The sequence below is a fragment of the Peromyscus californicus genome, unplaced genomic scaffold, assembly GCF_007827085.1.
Source record: "Peromyscus californicus insignis strain IS unplaced genomic scaffold, ASM782708v3 Scaffold_18__1_contigs__length_77618521, whole genome shotgun sequence".
NCBI classification, from domain to species: domain Eukaryota; kingdom Metazoa; phylum Chordata; class Mammalia; order Rodentia; family Cricetidae; genus Peromyscus; species Peromyscus californicus.
The window spans coordinates 8,320,843-8,344,340 of record NW_026294480.1 but is presented as its reverse complement, the minus strand read 5'-3'; the positions used below and the strand labels follow the sequence as shown (position 1 = coordinate 8,344,340).

The window sequence follows — 23,498 nt, the reverse complement described above, 5'->3', positions numbered from 1 at the left end:
AAAACTCGGAAGGCAACTTCTAGGGCCCAAATACTAGTACCAATACCAGATCCAATTCAGTCACTTATTTAAGGTTTTGGTTTCTGAGAGTTTTTGATTACAGAGTCGCAGTGGGGAGCTAATTTCCTTAAGACGTTTTCTCCTTTATTTCCACCCCGGCTCTGGGAAGATGGTAGATTCCACTTCCGGTCTCCCCGGAAGTTCCGCGATGGAGAGAGGAGGTGAGAGTTGGCCGGCATGGCGGCGGGTTCCTTAGCGGGCTGCGGCGCGGGCGCGCGTGGGGCGCGGGGGCGCGGCCGGCAGCCGGTGTGGTCGCGGGCGCGCGTGGGTGCCGCGCTCTCGGCCTGCGCCGTCCTCCTCCGCGCCCCTGTCGGTGTTCTCCTGGCTGGGTGGCGGCGTCCACAGTGCTTGCGGGGGACTCTTCCCGCTTCCCTGCACGCGACTCACTCCTCAGCCCGATCTTAAGCCCTGGGGCCGCTGGAGTCACAGCCCTGTCGTGGACGAGCCGCTGCTTTGAAGTTATTGATCCTGCGGCTTTGTTTTCTTGTCTGCAAAAAAAAATAGCAGTAATAGTTGACAGGGTTGCTGGGAGTGTTCAGGGAGAAGAGCGCCTGGTCGTCTGCACGCAGTATTGGTTCTTAACTCCCCACGGTGCACAGATCCTGAGACTGGCCCGCCGGTCTATGCCAGGTGGAGACAAAGTAGCGCGGTCTTGGCTTCGGAGTCTCTTAACCCCAGCGTTTTGCCTTTAGAAAGATAACCAGAACGCTAATTGCGCTGTCCGTCGGCCCGAAATCACGATCCATTTTATAAGCTTAGATTGGTCACGAATTTCCAATCTCTCCACCCGTACTCCACGGAACAGAAACTGTCCCTGCTGTATTATTATCGGATTTTACCAAGTACTCAAAATTAGAATGCATGTGCCAGCACAGGGCTGAAAGCCAGCCTGCTGTCGTACGGTTGCTGATGTGTTAATCTTGCCTAACGCCTAGCCCTCTTGTCTCCTCTTCTCCAGTGATGCACCTAGTGTCTTTTGTGTTTTGTAGTAGTCTTATTTTCCTTCAGTTTTGTTGAGTTGGTGTTTTTTAAATATTCAGATGGTGGATTCTGCAGTCCATTTTGCTGTTGATTTGAGATTAGAAAATATCCAACAGTGTCTTCTGCACCCTATTTCCTGTCAGAACCCTGTCTAGGATGACTTCTAGTATCAGTAGGGGATATATAGCAAAAGGACACAGATGACATTAGGTCAGTACAAGAAAGGGTTAAAAAGACACAAAATAAGGTCTCATGATAACATTTTCATATGTATAAAATTATGTCATTGCACCTTGCATTAAGCACCCCTCACTGTTCCTTCCTCTCCCACTCTTCTCACTTGAATTTCCTCATTGTTCCCCAAATAGTTATTTATCACATATGTGCATACATTATATATCATCAAATCTAGGTTCCACATAGGAGAAAACATGCAGTATTTTGTCTCTCTTGTTGTCCTGTTATTTCCTTTCCCCTTCTCCCTTTAGACCTCTTCCGCCTCCCTCAGAAACACACACACACACACACACACACACACACACACACACACACTATCACACTATTAAGATTTTTACATCTGAGAGAAAACTGGTATTTTCCTTTGTGAGTCGTTCTTACTTTACAACGGAATAAAACTCCGTTGTATGTATGTATGTATGTACTGAACTGTAGCCATTCATCTGTTGGTAGCATCACCTCTGGCTTCACGAAAGACTTCAAGTAAAGGCACTGGCTGCCGACCTGACAACCTGTGCTGGATCTCCATCCCACATGCTGAAGGAGAGACCGGATGACCCCTTGTAGTCAAAGACTTGCCCTTCTGTAGGCTCCTCTCCTTGCTGTACTGCAGACCCCGCTCTGTCCTGCCTCCACGCCCAGGTCCCCAGGCTTGCTTCTTTTGCCCTCAGTTCAAGTGTTCTGCTTATAGTTTCCCTCCATTTCCCCGTATTCAGTATAATATTTCTTGCAGCCTTTGTCTGCCTCAGTTGGTCCCCCACTACTTACACAGACCAGCTGGGAGACCCTGGAGACCGGGACCTCGTTATTGTATGCATTGCTGGGTTTATGGATGGGTACATGTATATACAGGTGAGGTAGAATTTGGGCTACAGACACATTTTTAATTAACTATTGCCCAACTTGATAAACAGTGTGATCTATTTATATTAGGGAATTATGTTCAGCTGTAAAAAGGAATCAAGCACTGATAAGGAATAGCATGAATGATTCTAGAGTACATCATTTTAAATGACAGAAGTTGGTTAGAAGACCACAGACTGTAGCATGTATGTGTGTGTGTGTGTGTGTGTGTGTGCAGAAGTTCCATATGTGTATCCATGGAGACCAAAGTTTGACATAAGGTATTTCTGATGTACTCCACTTTTTTTTTTTTTTTTAGTTTTTCAAGACAGAGTTTCTCTGTGTAGCCTTGACTATCCTGGAACTCACTCTGTAGACCAGGCTGGCCTCGAACTCACAGATCCACCTGCCTCTGCCTCCCAAGTGTTGGGATTAAAGATGGGCTCCACCACCACTCGGTCACTTCATTCTTTTGAGACAGGGTTGCCCGCTGAACCTGGAGCTCGGCCGTTTCGGCTAGGCTGGCTGGCGAGCCAGTCCCTGGGTTCTACCTGTCTCTGCCTTCCAGTGCTGTGATGGTGCCTGGCCTTTGCGTGGGTGCTGGGATCTGAGCTCAGGTCGTCCTGTATGAACACCAGCGCACCCCACTGAGCCATCCCCCTGGCCTTTGCAAGCTGTTTGATCTAAGTCCAAAGTAGAGGCTATGGAGACTAACGTAGTGGTCACTTGGGGCAGGTGGCAGAGGGCGGGTGGGGAGGTGACTCTAAAGGGTTAAGGGGCTCGTGGGCCATCATGTTCTGAAACTGACTGATGAGGCCTGCATACACCCGCTAAAACCCAGTGAACTGTACACGTTTACTGGACAAGGTGTATCAATTCTGTCCCAGTAAAGCCTAAAAAACTGGGTTTCTAAGCTGAGTGTGGTGGTGGATGCCTGTAATCCTAGAACTTGGGCGGCTGAGGCAAGACAATCAATGTATGTTCAAGGCCAGCGTAGCAAGACTGTCTCGAAAAAACAATGGCGCGTCCATTCCTCCAAATGGTAGTCTTCAAGGATGGCAGTTAACAGTTGTTACACAGTCTTTCGGTTTATACCTTATACATGTTAATTTAAATGTGGTAATCAGAGAAGGATAGTAGTATTACTAAACTCTTTTTCTTAAGTTTTGAGTTGTGCAGAAGAAAAAAAAATGAAAATTCTCCTGATTAGCAAGCCATACTGCAGCAGCAGCTTAGTATCAGATGTTAAACAGCTAGCTTAGGTTCAGAGACACCAGGACTGAATCTTAAATGTGTTTACAGCCTGTGCTGTGCTCCACTGGGACGCCCGTAGGAGGACTCTCCATGAAGGCAGCCAATGAGCCCTGACGTCTCTCAAATGAGTGAATGTGTAATGACGATAGCGTATTCCTCCACAGTGTCCACATGATAACTGAAACTACTGAAGGTTGCTGTTACCATAACACCTGAGGGTGACTTTATACACGACCACAGCATCGGCAGCAGACTCCCCGCCCTCCCCCACGATCACTGTCCCAGCAGCAGGCTTACTTCCCCTCCTCATGTTGGCTCTCTACTACAGAAGCAGCTTTAAAACTCACTTTAAGGGGGTCTCGGAAGCAAAGTTATGCTGAGCTGAGGAAGCGGTGTTGAGAGCTGCCCTGGATTGTGACCTAGTGCTGTTTGGCAGCTTCTCTTGTGTCCTGTGTTCAGAGTTGTAACTCAGTAGAGTAGGTTGTCCCCACTGATGGGTGTAGTGTGTAGAATGTCCCCCGCCCCCGTTGTATCTGCGTTCTGACTGATGTAGCTTGTGCAAATGGGATTGAAGGTCAGAGATTATCTTGGACTAACTTGGTGTGCACACTGTTGTCAGAAGGGAGGACTGGAATGGGAGAAAGGAGAAATCGGGATGGAAGCAGGGGTTGGAGTGCTGTGGGGTTAAAATCAAAGCTGGAAAATGCAAAGGAATTCGTCCCCAGTCTAGAGGCCTTAGGAGGAATGCAGCCTTGCCAGTCCACTGCAGACTCCTGACCTCCAGGGGGTAGTGAGAAAGGTGTTGTAAGCCAGTAAGGCTGTGGTCATTTCTTACAGCACCTTGAAGTAAGCACTGCAGGCCTTTTGAATGGCTTCCTGACAGCTATGAGCAGCCATAAACGAATGGCAAGCATCTGCTGTCCTTCCTCGACTTTTTCCTGCTTCCTGTGGATTCGTGTGTTTTCAGTCTTACCCACAGCAGTGGTCTGTTTGCCTGGGTGGGTGGGGTGGGGTGGGGGTGGTCCCACAGTGTTCTAGTAATGTGAAATAGTTGACACTGGGTGCCTCTGCTTGCTGTGTGCCTGAGCCTTGTGATCGCCTTACCCGAGCCCAGCTGTTGGGGGCCCATGGTTTACGGAGGTGGAGTTCATCAGGAGGACTGTGAGGTCACGTTGTTAACACTGTGACAGAGCTGGCACCTTGTCTGGCTCTTAGCTGGGCTTTGCTTGTCATTAATCAACTTCGCTCCCCTCAGTTTTCATCTTACTAAGGACGTATTTTAAAGGGCGAACACAAAAGGAGAAACATTAAGGGGACTTGCATTTCTCCACAGTCATAGATTAGAGTTTGCTTTCTTCTGTGCTGAGAATAATGCAATGACCCCCCCCCCATGTGTTTTAAACTTTTTTATTACCATATTTATTAAAGACTTCAGCAAAATCTAATTTTCATCCCTGGTTGCCTCAAAATTGTAGCTATACAACTAACTAGATTATAGATGCTATAATGCATTCAGCCCATTTTAAATGGTCAATAACTAGACATTTTCATGCTTATTTTTTTCTTGAAGCTTTCTTTGTTCAGACTTTCTTTGTAAAAATGTGAAGTTTATGATTAAAACTTGCAATAATGGGTTTTGAGATAACATATTACTAGAGTCCTAGACATATACTAAACCAGTACATTGGAAAGAAAAGATTTTAGATCTTTCATTAGCATTGAAGAATTTTCCCCAAATCACTTTAATTTTGTCAGTGGAGTTTAGAAGTCACTGTAGAATTTTATACCTGTAAATTAGGTTGTATCCAGTGAACGTATCCTTTAAAAAGATGAGCTGGGCTGGAGAGGTTGCCTGGTGTTAAGAGCATTTGCTGCTTTTGCAGAGGACCCAAGCTTGGTTCCCATCACCCATGTCAGGTAGCCATAACCACCTATAACTGCAGCTTCAGGGAATCTGACACCTCTGCTGGCCTGTGTGTGTGTGTGCATGTGCATGTGCATGCACACACACCTGTACACAAATAAACACAAAAATGTCACAAGAGTTGTTGGTTTTCTGATGTGTGTGCTGTGTGTTTCTGCTCTCTTTTGACAATGGCTCATGCCTAGAAACACCTGAGGAAGAAGGGCAGCCAGGCCGTGTTCTGCCTACCAGTTTGGATTCCAACAGTTTGAAGAAGAGCAATTGGGGGTTCTTATTTCCTGGGCTTGTTGGTGGGGCATTGGTGATAGTGTATGCTGTGGCTACACCGTTTGTCACACCAGCCCTCCGGAAAGTTTGTTTGCCGTTTGTGCCTGCCACTTCGAAGCAGATCGAAAACGTTGTGAAGATGTTGCAACACAGAAGAGGATCCCTGGTGGACATCGGCAGTGGCGATGGACGCATTGTGAGTCATGTCCAAACAGTTTAAGGTTTGGAACCAGAATTGTTAGAATTTCTGCTTTATGTTTCTTATGAGGCTTCTGCAAAGACTTGCTAAATGTGACAGTTTGGAAAGTGTGTGTTTCACTTTGTGTTTGGCTAACGGTTGGACCACCAGCATGTGTTTAGAGTTCATTTTTCTCTGATTGATTTTTTTTTCCTCCTGGAGGAAAAGTACTCTGTAAACATGCCAGATAGAAAGGAGCAATTAATTGCTAATTACCAAATAGTCTATTAGAATTTTTGATCCAGTAAATGTGGCATGATTACAAGAAACGTGGAGCTGTGGAGCTAAATTACCTTGACTTTTTTGCACTTTAGATGCTTGCTTTATGCTTCTCTGTATTGATACATGGGTAAGTGATGATTCCTAGGAGCTGATAGAAAGTTAAATAAGAAAGGGCATTGGTGAAGCCCTGCTTGACTAAAGATAGGAATTCAGGGTGGGCACAGTTACATGTGGCTGAAATCCCAGGACTTGGGAGGTGGAGGCAGGAGGATCAGCCTCTGCTAGATACAGAATTTGAGCTACACGAGGCCTTGTCAAAAAAAAAAAAAAAAAAAATCCGAATTTTAGTGACTTTACCATGTTGTGAACAACCTGAATCTCTGAGTAAAGAAAAGGTCACTGACATTTTTCTTTTGCTAACCCCCTGCTTCTGTCTAGGTGATTGCGGCTGCAAAGGAAGGATTTCCAGCTGTGGGCTACGAACTGAATCCATGGCTGGTTTGGTACTCCCGATACCGTGCCTGGAGAGAGGGTGTGCATGGCTCTGCCAGATTTTATATTTCAGATCTGTGGAAGGTACATGATGTGGAGGATGGTGCTAGAAAAGCTGATGGAGCTTCTTCATTCATAATTAGTGTGCTGACAAGAAAGATTGTTGAAAGAAAAATAAAGTCCAAATGAATATTTTGGATAACAAAGTGCAAATGCATTTTAACCTCATAGATTTATAATAATAGGCTGTGCTTTAGTATAGAAGCTTCAAGTTTTGATAAAAGTCATATGAAAGCTAGGAATTTATTGACTAAATTAAAGCATTTTCTTTTTTTTGTGAAATAATGAGCTATTTCATTTCACTTAGAAATCAGATTATTCTTGATAAATATTTGGCTTTTCTGTGTATGTGCTTGCGTGTTAAGAGAGAGACAAAGACGGATGATAGAAGGAAGTCTGTGAACCTGCTATGGTGGCTCCTTCTTGTAATCATAAAAGGAAGGATTTTCTAAATATATTTGTACTCTTTATTCCTATATTTTTATCTATCTTTATTCTCTCACATTTCATCCCGACTGCAGTTTCCCCTCCTTCTCTCCCAGCCCTTCACCCCCACCTTCCCTGTCTCTCAGATCCTCCCTCCTTCCATCTCCCCTCAGAAAAGAGCAGGCCTCCCAGGGACATCAACCAAACATGGCATGCTACTGTAAGACCGTGCACATACTATCAAATCAAGACTGGATGAGGCAACCCAGCAGGAGGAAGAGGGTCCCATAAGTGGACAAAAGAGCCTGTCACCTGCATTCCCACTGTTAGGGGTCCCACAAGAACACCAAGCTACTCAGCTGTGATGTATGTGCAGAGGACCTGGGTCAGCCCCTATAGGCTCCCTGATGTCTGTGAGCCCCCATGAGTCCTAGCCAGTTGATTCTGTGAGCTGTGTTCTCATGGTATCCCTGTTACCTCTGGTTCCTCTGATCCACCCCCCCCCCCCCCCCCCCCCCTCTGCAGGACTCCTCGAGCTCTGCATAATGTTTGGCTGTGGGACTCAGTATCTTCTCCTATCAGGTGCTGGATCAAGTCTCTCTAGTTTCTTTGATGAGGATTCTGCTGGCACCAGTCCCAGAATGCTCTGCAGGCAGGACAAGCTGTAGGTTTGTGGTTGGGTTGGTGTCCCAATCCCTCCACTTGAGGCCTTGCCTGGTTACAGAAGATGGCAGTTCAGGCTCCTTATCCTCCATTACTAGGAATGTTGCTAGGGTTACTCTTGTAATGTCCCTTGTACTAGGCATCTGCATCGCCCCTGAAATGGGTCTGTGCATGATTGTCTTTTACCTTCAGCTGACATCCACTTGTAAGTGAGAATATACTGTGTTTGTCTTTCTGGGTCTGGGTTACCTCATTCAGGATGTTTTTTTTCAAGTTCCATCCATTTGCTTGCAAATTTCATGATGTCATTGTTTTTAACAGCTGAGTAATACTCCATTGTGTAAATGTACCACATTTTCTTTATCCATTCTTCAGTTGAGGGGCATCTAGGTTATTTTTAGTTTCTGACTATTATGAATAAAGCTGATACGAACATAGTTGAGCACGTGTCCTTGTGATAGGATGAAGCTTCCTTTGGGTATATGCCCAGGAATGGTATAGCTGGGTCTTTAGGTAGATAAATTCTCAATTTTCTAAGGAACTGCCATGTTGGGGAATACTATTTTAAGGTGTGTTACTTTTGTTTATGTTGCATTTGTTTAACTCTGTGAAGCTGTGTTGCTGTGCCTGTGTAAAACACCTGGTAGTCTAATGAAGAACTGAACGGCCAATAGCAAGGCAGGAGAGAGGATAGGTGGGGCTGGCAGGCAGAGAGAATATATAGAAGGAGAAGTCTGGGAGGAGAGAACTAGGAACCAGAAAAGGAGGAGGACTCCAGGGGCCAGCCACCCAGCTACACAGCAAGTCACACAGTAAGAGTAAGATTTACAGAAGTAAGAGAACGGGAAACGCCCAGAGGCAAAAGGTAGACGGGATAGTTTAAGTTAAGGAAAGCCAAGCTAAGGCCAGGCATTCATAATTAAGAAATGCTCTGTGTATTTATTTGGGAGTTGGGTGGCAGGCCCCCAAAAGGCCAGAGACCAACCAACAACACTGCCATATTGATTTCCAAAGTGGCTGAACACGTTTGCATTCTCACCAGCAGTGGAGGAGTGTTGCTCTTGTCCCACATCCTTGCCAGCATGAGCTGTCACTTGTGCTTTTGATCTTAGCCATTCTGACAGGTGTAAGACGAATCTTAGAGTTGTCTTGATTGCATTTCTCTGATGGCAAAGGATGTTAACCATTTCTTTGTTTCTTGGCCATTCCTCTGTTGAGAATTCTCTGTTTTGATCTGTACCCTGTTTTTTAATTGGATTATTCAGTTTGTTGGTGTCTAGTTTCTTGAGCTCTTTATATATTTTGGAGATCGGTCCTCTGTCAGATGTGGGATTGGTGAAAATCTTTTCCCATTCTGTGGGCTGCCTTTTTGTCCTTTTGACGGTGTCCTTTGCTTTACAAAAGCTTTTCAGTTTCACGAGGTCCCATTTATTAACTGTTGATATCAGTGTCTGCACTATTGGTGTAAAAAAAATAAAAAAACCCAAACAACAAAACCCTGTGTTTTGTGTTAAGAAGCTTCACAAAGTGCTTTTTCTTAAGTAAGAATTTCCCACTGTAATACTGTCCTCAGCAGCTTATAAAAACGCACTTAGATTTTGCTCGCATTGTTTTCAGGCTGTATATAACTAAACGGTCTCCATAGAGCAAATACGATTTTATTGGGCAATAAGAATTTTGACTGGCAAAGCACTTTTACCCCATTTTTCAACTGCTGCAAAAACCATTTTATTGAACTTTCAACGCAGTGTTTTGGGAAGAGGAGAAGATTAGAAGTCTGAAGATGCCGCAGCCTGAAACAGGTGGCTTTAGGAGATTTGACTGGCAGCAGGACACAGTTCTGCCTTGGTGGAGTCCCTGTGAGGACGGGGAGATGAGGCCCAGGATGCATCCCGAAAGCTGATGCATTTGCCTGGTGTGCATCAAAGTGTGGGCGATGTGTTCTTTTTATTGGGCCTCTTAAGGAGGCTAGTCTTCGGGGGAGTGTGTGAAAACCTGCTGCCTGGCCATGTGGGCTCCAGTGAGGCAGGTTTATTGTGATGCTTGTCTGCTTAGAATTAACCCACCATTCTTTCTCCATCCTGTTTAGGTCACCTTTGCACAGTACTCCAATGTTGTCATTTTTGGTGTGCCCCAGATGGTGAGTATGCAGCCCCGTCTTCTGGGGTCCGTAATGTCGCCGCCCTATCGGCTGCATGCAGTTCGTCACCTCTCACACGTGCAGTGATGGTTTCCCAGTGACTTGAGGGGAACGTTGGATTTCAGGTCATTGGTTTAGTAAAATACTAAGGACCTTAAAAGTGTAGTCATTAAAGATTCAGACACATTTTAAAATTTTAGTTTCAGAGAAAAAAAAAACTCAATGATCCTCTAAAGCCTTAACAATCCCAGTTTGAAAACTGCTTTATGAGGTCCCAGCGTTGAGTATAGTTGATGATTTTCACGGCTTTTCACTCACACCCCACTGCAATCACTTGGGGAAGTTAATGGGATGTTCCCTTTGAATTGATCATTCTTCAGTTTTGCTGGAAGATAATTTTAAGGGTGGATGAGCATTGACTGGTTTCAATTTCCTCCAATTCACAGATTTGCCAAAGAGCTGAGTATTGAACTTTGATTATGTACTTGGAAAGTGAAAATGCCACACAATTGTACTGAAAATGGGTGTCTCTAGCCTCTGCAGAGATAGTCAGGGTAGGATGCTTCACTGTCATTGCTGGTTTAGAGACCAGAGAAAGCAATCCCTTTTTACTTCTCAAAGTCTGTAATTGTAGCCATAATAATCTTGGTAGAATTGGATCTTTGCTGAAATGGCACAATATAACGGATAGGGTTTTTAATTTAAAATAAAAAGGAAATTTCACTTTTGTTGTTTCATTTTCTTATTTATGCCTTAGATTTTTGTTGTTTTTTGAGCTAGAGTATCATATTACTGTGTAGCCCTGGCCGGCCTGGAAACTGTTATGTAGCTCAGGCTGGGTTTCAACTTGCAGCCTCCGGTTCCCAAGTGTGGAGGTTATGGGCATGTGCCGCCATACCCAGCTATGCTTGGACTTTTATTCACAGTGTTTAACTGCTTGAGAAATTGATCCTCACATTGGAACTTACAGTGCAATGGCACATTTTTTGCTTTTTACAAACCAGAAATGATGTTATTACCAAAGTGACTCTATCCATGTGTCTGCCATGGGACCTGTGAGTAACTGTGCTTTGTTCTAAAAGTGAAGGCAGGTGAGAGGGCTTGGTCCTTGATCATTGAAAACTTGCTTGGGTCAGGCCTCAGCTCATGCCTGCAATCCCAGCTTAACCCCAGCACTCCGGAGACCAAGGGAGGAGGGTTATTGTAAATTTGAGGCCAGCCTAGGTTACAGAGTAAGGCCCTGTCTCAACTCCCCTCACCCTACAGATAAAAATAATTTGGGATCATAGATTAGATAGGGAATTTTGATGGTGGCTTACTACTTAAGATGTTTGGGTTCTGCCTTCTAAGATGTAATGATTAGCATATTGGAGACAAGTAACTTTAATGTAGGAAGTAGAGAAGCAGATTTACTGGGAATCCTATGTTGCCTGGAGAGAAGACGTTAAGCTGAGATGTGGGTTTGTTCTGAAGCCCTGCTGCCATGTCCCAGCTGGGGGCAGCAGTGGCCTTTGTAATGCTGAGTGGAGGCTGCCCTGCTGCCTGAGACAGGGTTGGTTTGCACAGTGTTGGCTGTTTCCTCAGGGGCAGTGTGAGTTTTGTTATTTTGAAAAATACATGCAATTATTGCTTATTCTCCTGTACACAGACGAATCTTAACCGAGGAATTTCAGCATTTCACTGTTCCTTGTTTCTAGGGAAAAAGAGGAAGAGTGGGAATCCAAAGGGCATTCATGTCCCTTAAAAAAGACTCAGCCAGCTAGGGCTCTGCACACGGTGGGTGGGGAGGAGCCCATTTGTCATCTGTTGAGCTGGAGTGTCACGTGTGGGATCCCCACTTGCAGTCCATGTCAGACTTTGGTCAAGAGGAAGTAGTGAGGGGTAGGAGAAAATGCTGGCTGGGAAGTTGGAGATCAGCTTTGCCCTCTCATAGTTGTGTGGCCCTGGGAAAGTCTTACCTGGCTGTGTAAGGATGCTGTTGAATTGCATCTCGTTCTCTTGAGCATGGATCAGCTGGCCCTCCAAAATGAACATGTCAAGGCAAGTGTCTAAGGACAGCTGAGGCACTGATGGGCACTTGTCGAGTCAGGAGGAACCTTAGGGAAGTGTGGAGGAGGAGAGCTGACATTGTAATGCCTCAGCCCTGCTTTTAATACCAACTGGATTATTCCTGAAGGCACAGTGCAGTTGGAGGTGGAAATTGGAGCTAACACTTCAAAATGAAGTATGTATCAGAGTATGCTGAGGAGTCCCATTTGGACCTGGTGAACACACTACGAAGGTTGTACATTTTTATATTTAGCCTGAATTTATGCACCAAGAGGCTCTTTTCAAAATGTGGAGCAGGTTAACTGGGGCTTTGTTTAAAATCCTCTGTGAGGCTGGAGATGTAGCTCAGGTGGTGTTTGTCTATCAGGCGTGAAGCCCAGGGTTCAGTCCCCAGCACTACATAAACCAGCTGTTCTGGTGCACGCCTGTAGTCCCAGCACTTGGGAGGCAGAGGCACAGTATCAGGAGTTCAAGGGCATCCTTGGCTGCATAGCCTGTTTGAGGTCAGCCTGGATTACCTGAGACCTTGTCTCACAAACACACACCCCCAAAAGCCAAAACACCAAACACTAAACCCTCTGTGACTTCTTGCTAACTTAGGGAAAAGGTCCAAACATGCCGTGGGACTCAGATTGGCATGGAGTGGCTCCTCCCCACTTGTGACCTTGTCTTAGTCATTTTTTAATGAGTTCTCTGCACAGTTCTTCATCTGGTCAGTCCCTGGACTTGGCTGTGCTGCTCCTCAGAGCCTGTACCGTCCATTCTTGGTGACCTCAGACACACTCTGCATAGGGTTTGGTGAGTGAACTCCTACCCTTTCCTACATGAAGCTGTCCTCAGTGGTCCCGTGAAGTGCCCCCTACCTTCCTTCTGTTGAATTCAGTGAACACTGTACACTGTGCGCTTCTATGCCTGCAGGCTTTGTTCATGTAGTAAGTGTGGCTGCTGCACAGGGGACAGGGTCTCCTGACCACTGACTGCATAAGTGAGTAACAAAACATGTACACCCTGGGGTGCCTTATCACAGTCTAGAGGTGGGGGACCTGCGAGAATGGAGTCAATGACTGAGGCATATTAAAGTCTCACACAATAGCTAACTTTATTCAGAGCCTCAGACAGTTTATACTCCAAGGGTTAAGAAAGGTCACAGGAGTAAAGTTCTCAGGAGCACAAGCTGTATACAATCACAAGGACAAGCCACATGTGGCAAAGACATGTTTTCCCTAGAGTCATATAAAGGGTAGTTTAAACATTTAATTCCATAACAACAGCAAGCAATAATGAGTAATCTGAAGTAAACTCACTCCTAGCAACTACACCTGGGAAGAACACGGAAACAATCTGAGAATAATTCTGTGTTTTAGAGAAACTGAGGTCACAAGACCCTTGTATTGTTTTCTTGGAGTGTTCTCATAAAAGCACTCCAAGTTATTTTCACACAGCTCCACTCTTGGACCATGTTCCCACAGTACCTCTTCCTAGTGGAAAGATTATGTTAAAGGAGACATCTACATAGAATATGCCATATACTAGAGGAGACTGTTCTGTGGGGTCGTCGAGAACAGGGAAGGAGCAGGTCAGGATCCCTGGAAGGATACTGTCCTTGAACAGTCACTTATGCTAAGGACCTGCAGTTGCACAGTGCTGAGTGGTGTGAGTGTTGGCTGGAAAGCAGGGAGCAAATGCAGGTGATGAGGGTGATGTGAATCTGAGGTGAGCCAGGGAATAGGGCCAGCACATGAAGGATGCTGGTCCTTCTAAGGGAAGGAACTGTTGGGGGTAAGCAGGGGGCATGGAGACTGGTTAGGACAGAAGAAGATCACCACCACTGCATGGAGGTCAGACCCAAGACATTAGAAATTGGGAGACAGTTATGTGCTCTTTTGGGTGTGGAGGTGACTAAGGCTGGTTCTGGGGTGGGTTAGCTGGTGAGAAGATCAAATTCCAGCTGCACGGCAAAGAGAAACAGTAGAAGTGGGCATCTCCAGCATTGGTGAGATACAGAAGAGTTCAGGCCAGCTGCTTCTTGTCTTCTACTCCTGATATTTGGGTCACCAGGAGCTGAGCTGGGAGAGGTACAGGCAGAGCCATCTGTAGCAGCTCTGTGTGGGCTCCTAAGGTCACACTGGCGGTGTTAGGTAAGGGAGAGTCTGGAGTCACATGATAGTCTTGGGTAAGGAAGAGTCTGGAGCTCAGATGCACATGCCTGAGTGTGTACAACCATGGGCCAGTCCAGGAGGCAGGCAGATCTCAGGGAGGACCTGCCCAAGGCCTGAGCTTTGTCTGGGGAGTGAGGCATAACCAGCCAAGGCTTCAGGAGATCTTGGTAAGGATGTCTTCACCCTTGGAGCCAAGTGGAGGAAGAAGGAGGCTGCCAGGTCGCAGATCAGCACCGTCAGCCATAGGTCTGCCGTATGCCTGTAGCAGATTCAAGGTGTGCTTCACATTTTGAAGATATGATTAGAATCTGATGAGTTTGTGTCATTTTGAAACCCATAATTATATGAATAATTTTGAATTCTATTAGACAGGCATGACACATCACTACTTCTCTCTGTGTGTGATATCAGGACAGATTTGATGCATATTTATGTGTAATTTAGTCAGTTAATTTCTTATGATTGAAATAGCTTCTTTCATTTTTAGGTTTATCTTGACTTAGCATATGACAGTCACTCTGAAATAAAAGAAACTATAAAAGAGAAAAGAATAGGAATGTGAATACATTTACAGTTATCTTTTTATGAACAGAATTACCATAAGAAACCTGATATTTTGAAAAATGCATGTTGTCTCATTTTTTGCTTATTTAATTTTTCCCTCAAGGAATAATTTCTTCATTTTTTTTTTTTTTTTTTTTTTTTTTTAGTTCTTTGCTGGCCATTAGAAAAATAGAAATCTTTTCTCCATAATGGATTTTTTTCTACATTATCAATTCTAATGATGCATTAGAATTTTGGCTTATTCCATCTGTATCTTGGGTTTTTTTCCCCCCAAGTCATTTTTGTAAGATGCTGGTCAAGAATAAAACCTTCACAAGAGCTCTGCTGATTTCTCTGTCTGGCTGTAGTTACTTTTAGAGGGAGTAGTTTTTGCTTAGATCTTCATTTCTCAGTATCATTTTTCACTACAGGGAACTAGGAATCCTTGAGAGTAGCTGATCTAGGGTTACAGGAGGGAGGGTACAAAAGCTTGGACCATGTTGTTAGCCCAGACATGAGGAAGTACTCAAAATATTTAATGGGAGTATGTCCAAGAGTGGAGCAGCCAGATGCAGGAGGTGCTCCATGGCCAAATTAGGACAGTTTGAACATTAGCATAATGAAATTAGAATATGGATATGTATATTTACAACCCCCCCATAAAATTATTTTTGTTGCTATTTCATTGTTGGGGGGCATAAGCACAGAGATCCTTATACTCACAGAGAAGCACTGAAAGAACCAGGAATGTTAATGATGTAGGGGTGTCTCCTCAATGGAGGAGATAAAGATCAAATACCTGCATTCCATCCAGAAAGCTCAGAGTGGATTTTGTTAACAACCTGGTGACCTCACCCACCTTCTTTTATAGAGGCAGACCTCACCCTAGTTCCCCAGAATGGTTATTCCAGACTCTTCCCTCCTTGACCATTACCCATCCCTGTAGCTGGAGTTTTCTCTAGTCCACCCGGTTCCTGCAGCCGCTCAGACCCAAGTAAACACACAGAGACTTATATTACTTATAAATAGTATGGTCATGGCAGGCTTCTTGCTAGCTAGATCTTACATCTTAAATTAACCCATTTCTATAAATCTATACCTTGCCACGTGGCTCATGGTTTACTGATATCTTTACATTTTACTTCTCATGGCGGTGGCAGCTGGCAGTGTCTCCTGACTCAGCCTTCCACTTCCCAGCATTCTCCTCTCTGCTTACCCCGCCTATACTATACTTCCTGCCTGGCTACTAGCCAATCAGCATTTTATTTATCAATCAGAGCAACACATTCACAGCATCCAGAAAGACATCCCCAGCATATCCCTGAGGGAGAGGTCACAAGTACTTTATGGCCTGCTGACCTCTATGCTGTTGGTCAGAGATCCCACTAGATTCTTTGTTTTAGCTTTAGAATGCACCCCCATGGTCACATGTACTTTGTAAAGAGTCTTCATGTAGTCATAAGATACTTTTAAACTTTATTGTGCAACTGATTGAACTAATTGGACTGATTGTTGCCTGGAAACTTTCCTCAAATTGTACTGTGTTTTAATTGTGCTAACAATGAACCACCTGGTATTAGGTTCCCCAAACTCTGATCCAAGTTGATGAAGTCAATCATTCTTATCTCTTTGCAGGTCATGGTCTGTTTTTAACACCTACCTGGACTGCCACACTTCATAACTGTAATTTTGTTACTGTTATGAATCATAGTGTAAATATATGTGTTTTCTGATGGTCTTGGGGGATCCCTGTGAAAGGGTTGTTCGACCTCAAAGGGATCTTGGCTCACAGCTTGAGAACTGCTGATCTAGAGAAAAGATGGACCAGCCTGTTGCTACTTTGCAGCCTTTATAGTAAAAATTGATTGCAGTCAGAATCCTTAATATATGCTGCTTCTAGGGCAGAGACAGTCTGTGAGTAAAGGTGCTTACAGTTTCTTACAGCGTGTTGCTAAGGATAAAGGGAAGGTAGTAAGTACATTACAGAGATGCCAGATTCACTTGAACAGTGGTTGATGGCACCATCGGGAGCAGGAGGGCCTTCTGGGCTTCTGGAGCTCTGATAAGGTCACAGGCTTACAGCAGGGTCATTGCCAGAGACCCACTGAGCCACCGGGAGCAGATAGCGGAGGAACCTGAGGGTCATTGGTCTGTTGTCATGAAAGACAGGACTGTCCCAGGTCAGAAGAGACTGAAGCGGGGTATAGCTGGGGGTAGAGCCCTGGGTCAGCATGCACAAGACTGACCATCCCTTAGTACCACAAAACAAAATAAACAAGAACAACAGCAAACCAAACTAGGAGACCAGAGGAGCCATATGGCTAAGCATGGAGCTGCTTCCTGGGCGGTACAGGACACTACTGGGAGAAAAAGATTGAATTGTTCTGGGGTTACTGTGGGTAGAGTAAGTTTCCTGTGTGAGCCCCATGTGGAGTGTGTAAGAAACAGGAGCGTTGTATGCAGCCTCTTCTCAAAGGTTTAGAGTCAGTTCATGGGGCAGGAGGGCTGTAGTGAGCAACGCTGGAACTCGGCCTCGGCCGGGGAGGACTGCGCATGCGCCGGAACTCGGCCAGGGTGGACTGCTCATGGGTCCTTTGTTCAGTTCTGGCAGCTTGTCTACAAATTGACACCATCTCAAAATCAGTTAAAAGTAGAAAGTGAAACATATTTTTAGAACATGAGGGTATTCATACATTTTTACAAACTACAGATAATTTTAAATAGTTGTTTGTTGATGTAATTAAAATGTCAATACTTTCAGCAAATACTAAAAATGCTATTGGTAGGTTGGGTAATAAAATTATATGAGGTTGATGTATTATCTATATTGTTTAGAAATTCACTAAAGTTGTGGCTGCAGGTGTAGCTGAGTGGGAGAGGGGTGCGTAGTGTGTCAGGCCCTGGCTGCACTTGGTGGAACTAAACACCCCTAAGGGAGGATATGCATCATTAGTACATTATACACACATTTAAAAATTATCTCTTTCTTTTTTTGTTTTTGTTTTTTTTCTTCTTTTGGTTTTTCGAGACAGGGTTTCTCTGTGTAGCCCTGCCTGTCCCGGAGCTACTTTGTAGACCAGGCTGGCCTTGAACTCACTGAGATCCTCCTGTCTCTGCCTCCTCAGTGCTAGGCTTAAAGGTATGCGCCACCACTGCCCAGCTTAAAATTATTTCTAAATGGTAGAATATGTGCTTTTTCATGGTCTAATTAGACAATATTTGACCGACTCTAAATGTTGATGCTACAGTGTACTTTTATTGTAGAGAAAAAAATAACAGCGATTGTAATTCTAGGATAATGTCAGTTGTTTGATGTGTCCCAATTCAGAGATGTTAAATGTATAGAAAAATGTGTCTTAAATACATGAAATACATGCTGTGTTGAAGTGCTTTAGTAGATAAATCATTTAAAATAATTAGTATTTTAATTATTGCCATATTATATTTTTTGTCAGAAAACCAAGGATTGATTATACATATCTGCTAAGATAGGTTACTTTATAATTGGTACTAGAAGATGTCCCTGTAATTGCTGTTAATGTGTCTTCTTGTGTTGATAGATTGCTTGATAAGTGTTTGTGCCTGAAGTGATGTGTTTGTAAGTATATTCAGGGACTTTGAAGTGCAGAAAGGCACTTTGAAGTGTCTCCTTTGTTACTATTCAGGGAACCTGATGGCTGTTGTTCTCCGCAGATGCCACAGCTGGAGAAGAAGCTTGAGCTTGAACTGGAGGATGATGCTAGAGTTATTGCCTGCCGGTTCCCTTTCCCACACTGGACTCCAGACCACACTACTGGAGAGGGGATTGACACCGTGTGGGTGTATGACATGAGCACTTTCAGAGGACGGGAGAAGAGGTCCTGACCATGAGTGTCCAGTGGGTCATCCAGTGGACCTTCACTTTCCTTGACATGAAGTGAGAAGTCACCATTGCTGTCCTCACCTTTTGGAGAAAATGAACAGAGCTCAGAAAAACATTTAGGTTTAAAGGCAGTTTGATGTAGCCTAGGTTGGCCTTGAAATTTGCTGTGTAGCTGAGGATGACTTGAACCTCTGATCCTTCCTCCTCTACCTTCCCAGTACAATTTGCTCAGTGGAATATTTTGAATGGGTTTACTGCCATCTCATACACTAGGATGCTCAAAGATATAAGTAACTGAGTCATGTTTATGGCCTGGAAGGCTGTCATCTTGAAACAGTGTGGTTTAATGCCAGATGAAGAGGAAGGGAGCACTCGTGCAAATGCCTACAGTTTTCTGTGGTTTTGTTCATGAGTGAGATTTATCTCCTTTCTGTAGCTTGTAGCTAAATTAATTTTCTATAAGATAATATTTATAAGGAATATTTACCCTAATGTTGGTGGCCCACTGTACTTTACCGATTGAATATGTACAACTGTATGTAAACAGACTATGTGACATGCACATGTTTTAAAATTGGGGAAATTGTGACAAATTGCACTTGGCTTTTATTAGCAGTATTGTATGTTTGGTGTCAATTGCATTATCATGAGTAGTATCTTAGATTTGATGAGGCTTTTAGAGAAGTTCCTTGGCCCAGGGAGAAGTTAGGAAGGGCTTAACGGTGAGTGACTGAGCTTTGGAATCTGACTGAGTTGCTGTTGTTAGCAGGAGGCCTTGGCGTCTGCCACCAGGACAGTGACACTGAACACGGGTCTGTCTTTGGCCAGTCAATGGTGTTTATATTTAGACACTGAGGAAAGCTTATGCAGGGAAATTACAGATTATTTCTGCCAGCCACTTCTCTTATTTTATGAGAACAGCCACTTGTGGAACATTTCTCCTGAGAAGAGACTTGACTGATTTAGATAGAAGACAAGTCAGGGAAAGCCTTTGATTGTGAGTAGACAGGCTTCATAGACTGAAAAATGAATGTTGAATGGTGGTACAGCTGCTCAGCTCATCTGTTCTTACAGAGAAAAGAACAAGCTCTGCTCCTGTGCCTGGGACCTAACTCCAAAGCTGTCCTAGTGGGAATTTAATTATAAAAGATGGCTGATAAAAATAAGAACATTTGATACTTTCCTTGTGAGGACCAACTGGAGACAATGGGGCATTGTCAAAAGGGGCATTCTGTCACTCGATCATCACATGCATGATGTCTGTCCAAGCTCTGCTGGTTCACGGTGAGAAGACATGCCTGGCTCCTGGCCTCCGAAATTTCTCCTGTAGAAGGCAGAAACAGTGAATTTCAGTGTGTGTGAACTTCTCTGAAGAAATGGAAGCGTTGTTTGTTTGAGGAGCCCATGGGAGGTGTAGGCATTAAATCATTTGTTGACTGTGGCTGTCTTTTGCTTTCCAGGTCTGATTTTACCTTGAAGAGCGAGTTCCGGGTGGGTGGGTGGGTGGGTGGTTTTGGTGGAAGCACAGACCTTGCTGTCCATCTCTTGCTCTCACCTCCTGCTCTAGCTGCCACTGTTATATTCTGGACATATATTCACACATTGAGAGGGGTCACCACTGTTCCTTACCAGGCACATGTAGTGAGTCGATGTACCCTGGAGATATCCCACAGTTTTCTAGATATGTTCCTGATGGGTATGGATCAAACAGCAGTCATTTATAACTTACCATCTTCCTCTTTAATGTGGTAAGCATTAGCTGATGCTAGGTCACGTGACCTCAGAGTGTCATACAAGTGTTTTGACCAGCTTCTGTGAGGTCATGCATTAGTCTTTGAGGACTTTTCTACTAGAAGATGTGGCTTCTCTGTGGCTAGTTTGAATTGTTATCAGTTACTAGGTTAAGGACACTGATCAGGTTTGCTCATAAGAACTATTTGAATGTCAGAAATAGGTTCGTGTCTGAAGAGGTTAGAATCAGGGACAAGTGCCAACCTGATCAAATTCAAAGCTAAAGAAGACAGAATGGTAGCCAGGGTGGAGTTCTTGCCTAGCTTGTGCAAGGCCCAGGGTCACTCATTGCTCATAAATGTTTTGATCCAAGGGGTCCTTGCTCATGAGCATGAGCTCCTCACTGTGCTCATCTGCCCTAGTTTTAGACTGTGCTGCTGGGAATTGGAGAGCCTTGAAGATCCCTGGGAAGATGTAGACAGGAAGTCCATGCCCAGTAGAAATGCACTCCATGAAGTCACCTGAAGTTAGGTTTACCTTGGATCATGAAGTTCCTTCCTGTGGATGGGAAGCAGGAGCTGGACAGCCACTTGGTGGGGATGTTGCAGAAGCAATGTTTGCAGCATACGTACATCACTGAAGTGATGGGGACCTTTCCACTCCTTGTAGGACCCCCTGAATCATTTGAACAGACCTCTAAGGCCAGTATAATAAAGTGGAGCGTAATTCCGACAGAACTTCCCATGCCACAGATGTAAGTTGCTCATAACTGTTTGTCACTACAAGCTTGTAGAAAAAGTGGTCAGAATATTGGGATGCTGATGAACGAAGTTAAATTAGACTAGAACAGCCGTGAAGTGTGAGGCCTCAGGAAAGCTGGGTTCTAAAATTTCAGGACTGGTGGTTAGCTAGAATGGACATAGCTCATTTAAAAAAATATCGTTTTACATTATTTTTGTGTGTGTACATGGTGTGTGAGGGTAGAACTACACACGTGAGGTCAGAGGACAACTTGTGTGAATCAGTTCTCTCCTACCATGGTGTCCTAGGGATCAAACCCAGTTCATCAGGCTTAGTGTTCAGGGCCTTTACTCACTGAGCCTCTTGCTGGCCCATGGACCTAGTTCTTGAAGCCTCTTGTCAGCATCGGTCACTAATGGTTCCCCATTCTCCCTTAAGGGACTCTGTCCTCCCCCAATCTTGTCAAGAGAGCAACCATGTGGGGCCCTAACATCCTTCCAAACCTCCCGAAATCAGCTGGAACAGGGTTGAGAATCTGAGTTGAGTCCTGCATGCACACTGTTGGGTGAACTCTGCTGGCAGGGAACTATGTGGACTCAGACTAGAGAACACGAAGACTGGGTACGAACATCCCTTAATGGAGGCCAGAGAAACTTTAGGGCTCACTTGAAGGACAAATTAACAGACTCCTGCTGTGGGATGTTCTGTATGGCAAATGTGTTGCTAATTAGTCAATAAATGAAACACTGATTGGCCATTGGCTAGGCAGGAAGTGTAGGCGGGACAAGGAGGAGAATAAAGCTGGGAAGTGGAAGGCTGAGTCAGAGAGACACTGCCAGCTGCCACGATGAGAAACAGCATGTGAAGATGCCGGTAAGCCACGAGCTATATGGCAAGGTATAGATTTATAGAAATGGATTAATTTAATCTGTAAGAACAGTTAGCAAGAAGCCTGCCACGGCCATACAGTTTGTAACCAATATAAGTCTGTGTTTACTTGGTTGGGTCTGAGCGGCTGTGGGACTGGTGGGTGAGAGAGATTTGTCCTGACTGTGGGCCAGGCAGGAAAACTCTAGCTACAGACTCCTGAGCATGTCATAGTCCCAAGTGGGAGGGGCCAGTCCACAGGACCAGAGACCCTTGGGAACAGAGCCCAGTCTGCCCTTATGTGCTCAGATGGAATGAACTGTTTCTGGAAGGATTCCATTTATAAAATAGGTAGTCTTTAGGACTGATGAAAGTACCACTTGCCAAAACAGGTATAAGCACGGGGAACTTATCCCTAAAGACAGCGTGGACCATATACTTAAACAGGAAGGTGGATATTTGTTTAGATGAGAGGATAGCTGAATCTGAATAACACAATACCGTCTCTCAGCTTGGAAACTAGTGGTTTGAGAGTCCTCTTAGGCCAAGCACCTTCCTTTAGATTGAGGTACTTTGTAATAATGTCACATTACGATTCTCTTGGAAGCGGCACACTTGTGACTCAATGAGCTGATGCAAATTGAACATGAACAAAAGGACCATATAACTTTTATAGGTGGGGAAATTAGATGTCTTATTTTTCTAATTTAATATTATGGTGTGAACATTATCCAGGAAGGATTGATCAAACAATGGCTCATTGATCTCCGGGTTTAATCCAAGGGTGGAAGGGAGACATTGAGGTAGTTTTCTTCTCTGTCATATCGCGATGGAAAATAAGCATCAAGTCCAAGTCTTTATGAAAATAGCACTTCAGAACAGTCAAGAATTGCACACATCTCTGCAATTTGGTGGGTGCATTTAGGTAGTGGAGTCTTAAAGGGTTTGCTGTAAATTCAACTCCGTAGTGTGTGTGTGAACAGAATGACAGTGTGGCAGAATGCAGTGGACTAAATCCTGTGTGTGTGTGTGTGTGTGTGTGTGTGTGTGTATAGAATGATAGTGTGGCAGAATGCACTGGACTGTGTGTGTGTGTGTGTGTGTGTGTGTGAGAACAGAATGACAGTGTGGCAGAATGCATTGGACTAAATCCCGTGTGTGTGTGTATAGAATGATAGTGTGGCAGAATGCACTGGACTAAATTTGTGTGTGTGTGTGTGTGTGTGTCTGTGTAGAATGACAATGTGGCAGAAAGCATTGGACTAAATCCCTGTAAGTGTAAGTATCAGTTGGCAAAATCACAAGCAGGAAGGCGCAGCTTCCAGCCTGTTTGTGATCTTCGCTCTGCGCTCCCACTCTGACTGGTCCCTGGTGTGTTACAGATCATTTTGTTCATGTAGGTGTTCAACTTAAGAGATAGATTACCTACTGCTGTCTTCAGAGGTATTTGCATTTTGTCAGAGAATCTCTCTAACCTAAGTTTGATTTTGGGAAGACTGAAAAAAGATAATTTGTACTAGAGAAATGTCAGGTTGACTTCTACAGTCCCTACTCACTGCACTGCATACCCATGACCGCTCAGAAAGGCAAAGCTGCCCCACCGTGAGTTTTCTCTTCCTGAACATGTTAGTGATGAGAAGTCTGTTGCCGAGAAACTAGGATGATGACTGCCATTGTGTGTTAACTGTCCACCACAGGCCTTTACACACATAGGAAAATTTCTTGGCTGTGGTGGACAG

General features: G+C 44.5%; 1 protein-coding gene across 2 annotated transcripts; it reads left to right on the top strand.

Annotated features, from left to right (window-relative positions):
* Positions 1 to 93: 93 nt before the first annotated feature.
* Atpsckmt (ATP synthase c subunit lysine N-methyltransferase) lies at positions 94 to 19,861 on the top strand. Of its 2 annotated transcripts, none has more exons than XM_052743010.1 (5): positions 94 to 221; positions 5,485 to 5,762; positions 6,465 to 6,602; positions 9,757 to 9,807; positions 18,252 to 19,861. In XM_052743010.1, the coding sequence occupies exons 1-5, from the start codon at positions 170 to 172 to the stop codon at positions 18,420 to 18,422; spliced, it is 690 nt and encodes a 229-aa protein (XP_052598970.1). In that variant the 5' UTR covers positions 94 to 169; the 3' UTR covers positions 18,423 to 19,861. The 2 variants fall into 2 exon arrangements, with proteins under 2 accessions (XP_052598970.1, XP_052598971.1); XM_052743011.1 differs by lacking the exon at positions 94 to 221 and adding an exon at positions 251 to 690.
* Positions 19,862 to 23,498: the final 3,637 nt, after the last annotated feature.